The sequence below is a fragment of the Syzygium oleosum genome, unplaced genomic scaffold (genome assembly GCF_021117445.2).
Source record: "Syzygium oleosum isolate NSW1041296 unplaced genomic scaffold, Sole_v2.1 Sole_v2.08, whole genome shotgun sequence".
In the NCBI taxonomy this organism is placed as follows: Eukaryota; Viridiplantae; Streptophyta; class Magnoliopsida; order Myrtales; family Myrtaceae; genus Syzygium; species Syzygium oleosum.
This window is the reverse complement of record NW_026607492.1, coordinates 1,680,525-1,685,162: the sequence shown is the minus strand read 5'-3', so window position 1 is coordinate 1,685,162 and position 4,638 is coordinate 1,680,525. Positions and strand designations below refer to the sequence as shown.

Here is a 4,638-nt window from a genome sequence, read left to right as displayed (position 1 = left end):
TTTCCTTGAAGCGTAAACTTCCACCATAAAACATAAGGAGTGCATCCATCTGTTGAATACTACATAAAACTGTGTTACCTCCCCTACAACATAGGACATGAACTCAAACATGATGTAACCGTGCAAACTGCTAGTTTATCACTACATTCTTCTAAGAAAAGAAAAAACATAGCAAATGCTCTAACAAACTAGAAACAGACATTCTCTTGCGAAAACTATATTAGCATTTGAGACTATTAGTACACAAATTGCAACAATTGTAGACATAATTTTCTATGATATCACCAGGGGTCGTAGACAAGACATCATTTTTATTACATCTGATTCGATCTTCTTGAACTCTTCTGCCAATGCAATCCCTTTAAATCTTCCATGGCTCCTAGGAGGTCCATTTTCATCTACAGCCGTTTTTAATTCGAATCGTACTGAATCAGAACAATTATCAAGCCTTCTTTTTAAAATCCAGAACTGGGAGATTTTCCCTCGAATCTGAAAAGCCTTCAAATCTTCAATACCACACCAACCAAGAAGCCAGAGAAGCACAAGCTGAAAGAACCTACTCCAGATACCTGTGAAGACTAAAGCCCAACAGAAACCTGAAATTACAATCTTCAACTGTCTAAATAATAAATTTCCAATTCCATTTCAAGCAATCAGCTCCGACTCTTGAGCAGCGCATGCAAGTAATTGGATCAAAGATTAGACCTTATCCATTGCTGAAATTACTTTTCCTCCAGCTGAACATCTTACCATGTAAACTACCAGTTACAACCACAGAAGATAAGTCGCTATCATTTTCTTCTGGAAGGATCCCGGCTAAGTCCATGCTTCTTCAGTGTATTAATGTAATCTCTCATGAGGGTAAATTTGTTGCTTCCAAGATGATAAAAATAGTCCCATGTATAGATGCCAGTTTTATGCAAGTCATCAAAAATTATCCTGCATCATTAAGATTACAGAATTTAGTAGGAAAATCAAAAAACGTTCAAGCTGTAACAATTTTTCCTTTTGAGGAACCATCTTGAAATTACCTCACCCCGTAGTTTCCTATAGGTTCGACTTTCATAATTCCAACATGACGACGTCCAAATATTACCTGATGAGGAACATGTAGCGTTTGAGCCAAATGATAGTGGAGCATGAACATCGACGGGCATGCTTTTTGGCCACATAAGAATCAGATCAATTATGAGACTCGAGAGGTAACACGTTAAATGAAATGATGGTATCGAAGAACCAAAAAAATCAGTTCAGCTATGGACAGATTCAATGCCAATCTTTGGGGGTCAATACATAAGGGAAGATTTCCTACTGCAATCTTTTTGTTTTGTTGGTTTCCTACTACAATCTTAGTAAGCTAACTTTAGACGTTTCTTTATTTATTTATGGGCAAATAGGATAGCCAATTTCCCCACGGTGTAACACAACATATGTACAGAAAAATTAATTCAAGTTAACTGAAATTAGCAACTCATTATGCCTAGGTTGCAAAGACTCACTACTTTGCTGAAGTCCAAAGGTGTGTGCATCACTTATCACAGTGGTAAAAACCCTTCTTCCCACTAAATCCATCCTTGAATGCGGGTTATAACCCAGGATACTGGTATATCAGCTAAACTATGTACACAATTAGAGCCTTTCATACTTTTCCCATTAACATGAGCGCCATCTTAGGAATTGGTGGCTCAGGAAACACCTAGAATCTAAAAACAAAGAACCAGTTATCCAAAGGGTCAGGAATTTCCAAATTGTGAGACGATCTTAGGAGAAGGATAGATTTGGTTCAGTTAACTCAGTTGATAGAAACTTGTCTCTTATCATCGGAACAAGTTCCTGTCAACTCCAGAGTAGCACTGCCGTTATTTTATTATAAGAAAAGTGCAAGCAACACGGGATAGCCTTTTTCCATCAAGTTGAATTTTTCAAGCGCAGATCTGAACAGTAGAACTTATTTCAATACTAGCATCTGCCAAGTAAAGCGATAGTACTATTTAGTGACAAATTTATCGGATCCACAAGAAAGAATATTTGAATCCATCATTCTAGTCTTCATGATGAAGTTAATTTGACCCCACAAATGTGAACACAAAGTAAGGCTACAAGACGAACGACTATCATAGAGGTAGATATGGCTAAGTATTTCATTTTAATTTTGCAGTACCCCTTCACATGCGGAGCAAAAAAAAAAAAAGCTTCACATGTTAAGAGAATGCATGAAAAATTCTTCTTCTCTTTTTGTAAAGGAAAGTAGGCCGTTGCATTTCTGAATACACAAGAGATGAATGCATATATCTTGAATATCAACCTTTTCACCACCTACAGACCTCATCTTGCCATCTGCAGCAGGACTGCAAATTCTGAGAAACTCAGCAGACAACCTAAATGTGCTACCATTGGTGAATTCCACCTCCACCTGAAATAGGAAAAAGTGTATTTGAAGTAACAACACACTACATAATATTTGTATAAGCAAGTGATGTGACGCGATAAGTAGCTTGATAGGATGCATTTCTGCCAGTTCTCCACTATCAGTAAACATATGAACTGAAGCTTGCGTGTGCAATGTTGTGCAACACCTTACAACAAGGCTAAGGATACAATACAGGGAAAAAGAACACTGCTGAACCATAAGTGGCGGATTACTGATTGCTTCAGCAGCTTGCGGTCCAGGTTTCTACGACATTTGTCTAGCAATAAAAGCTTAGCAAATTGCATCTGTTTTTTTTATCAACAGAAACACCTAGAGAAGTTTATGAATGCTTAAACCATGCTTCAAATGCTCAATATCCATCATTCAGCAGAGACAACCTAATCCACAACTTCCCGGGAATAAAACTATGAAACCTTACTACTTATCACTCTTCTCTGCATACGGTACCAACCTATCATAGGTTTGACATCCTCCCTTATGATACAAGTAAGGGCGACCCGAGATTATCTAACTTGTGCTCTCCAAGAAAGACAGTGACTTGAGCAACCCACTGATCTTAATAAGGTCCTGAAGCGTTCATCAATCCACCAACTGCTCATTCCACAAGATTCCACCTTGAAACTCAAGGTCCCAACATAAAATCTGCACTCGACCAACATTCAACATCCTGGTTCACCTACGCTTCTGTGAAATACAGAGGATGAACCCAAACCCATCTCCACCACATAACGGAATCGACCCAAGACCTACGGAACTCGAACAATCAGATGACATGCTCAAAACCCAAGAACACGAGATCAAGGATAACGAGATTTCGAGAGCGCGAGTGAGCAAAAAGCTTACACATTTAGGAGCGTGGAGGGAGAATTTAGAGACGCGCGGGGCGCTGACGGCTGTGTGGATGGATTTAGCCGCTCGCTGCAGGGCTATCATACTTGCTCTTCCTCGATTGCGACTCTCTCAAAAGTTCCGCGCTCCGAAGACCATGTCCCCACGTTCGGTTTCAACGACATCAGTGTCCGAACATGAAAGATTCCGACATTGGCGAGCTCAAAACTGAAACAGCTTCAGATCGCAGGCGACCCAACGACGAGATTCGATCGGAGGGAGCAAGGAACGCTGAAGCTGAACGGCGAACACTGCTTCGGTGAGGCGAACACATCCCGGTCGGCGGTCGGTGGCCCGGCCCGAACCGAACGAGCCCGATCGGGTCGAATCAGGCAAAACGGTGAGCGGGCCGGGTTCTCACATGTCGAGCAACTTTACTATGCCCGATACCGAACTTCGGGCCCGGGCGGGCCCATCAGAAGGCCCAGGCCCAGGCCCAGACCCATCAAGTAATTCACGGAGGCATGTTTCCTAGCAGTAAAAGGCTATGGTGTTTGACACATGTTAGAATAATTAAATGTTAAATTACGCTTTTATTCATCTAATAGCTTAAACTTTTAGAACAGTTGGCAATAGTCCCACCAAATCTTACAATGCATAACAGTAAACGTACTTTTTTTTTTGGTTAGACAGTAAACATACTTATTGAGAGCTAAAATTGTATGTGATAAGGCCATAGTTTTTTTTTATAAACTCACATGATAATCAAAATTAATCCACGGACGGATCGAATTGACCATATTTTTGTCGACCTTGTTGTATCTTAATGCATAGTTTTATGTTGTCGAACGATTGAGATTATGACCGGTTTGAAGAACCAGTCTTGCTCCTATCATATACTGCAATGCATTTGTCAAAAAATTAGATACACTAGATATGAGTGGAACATCAATCCAGACATGTCGTTATTGTAAGACGTACTGACAAAAATGATCTATCGTCAACGTGAGTAATCAATGCGAATGAAAATGAATTCCGTCACAATCTTCACCTGAGACCCGACACTCAATAGGAACATCGTTACCTCATATATATTATGATCATGTCGGTCGTATCGAAAGCTAAGTACACGCCATGACTTCAAATTATTTGCATAAGCGATTAAACTATCTAGTCACAACACTGGCATGTTCGAGGAAGGAAATTAATTTAAGACGGTCCACTTATTTTTCTTAGTCTCCGGCCAACTTCTTAATTTCAAAGTTGGCAACTTGGCATTCAGCTAAACCGTCTCTTGATCACAGAAGAGCTTTGTCATTGGCTTTAGGGTTGGCTCTTGCTTGCTCTAGGAAAGAGCCAGAACCACATGGAAATAATTT

General features: G+C 40.2%; 1 protein-coding gene across 2 annotated transcripts; it reads right to left on the bottom strand.

The window, feature by feature from the left end:
• Positions 1 to 201: 201 nt before the first annotated feature.
• On the bottom strand, positions 202 to 3,570 carry LOC115672912 (uncharacterized). Of its 2 annotated transcripts, XM_056314094.1 has the most exons (5): positions 3,275 to 3,566; positions 2,306 to 2,413; positions 1,032 to 1,096; positions 751 to 939; positions 202 to 578 (listed from the first exon to the last, which is right to left on the bottom strand). In XM_056314094.1, exons 1-4 carry the CDS (start codon positions 3,362 to 3,364, stop codon positions 792 to 794), a joined length of 411 nt encoding a protein of 136 aa, XP_056170069.1. In that variant the 5' UTR covers positions 3,365 to 3,566; the 3' UTR covers positions 202 to 578; positions 751 to 791. The 2 variants fall into 2 exon arrangements, with proteins under 2 accessions (XP_056170069.1, XP_030450768.1); XM_030594908.2 differs by lacking the exon at positions 202 to 578 and having other exon boundaries at positions 727 to 939; positions 1,037 to 1,096; positions 3,275 to 3,570.
• Between the last annotated feature and the right edge of the window lie 1,068 nt (positions 3,571 to 4,638).

Bases quoted from the DNA above. Each gene is read 5' to 3' on its own strand.
- LOC115672912 (XM_056314094.1), bottom strand. From the start codon at position 3,364: ATGATAGCCCTGCAGCGAGCGGCTAAATCCATCCACACAGCCGTCAGC. The intron at 2,414-3,274 runs GTAAGCTTTTTG...TTCCTATTTCAG, and splicing joins CCCTCCACGCTCCTAAATGT to GTGGAGGTGGAATTCACCAA. The intron at 1,097-2,305 runs GTTGATATTCAA...GTTCCTCATCAG, and splicing joins GGTCTGTAGGTGGTGAAAAG to GTAATATTTGGACGTCGTCA.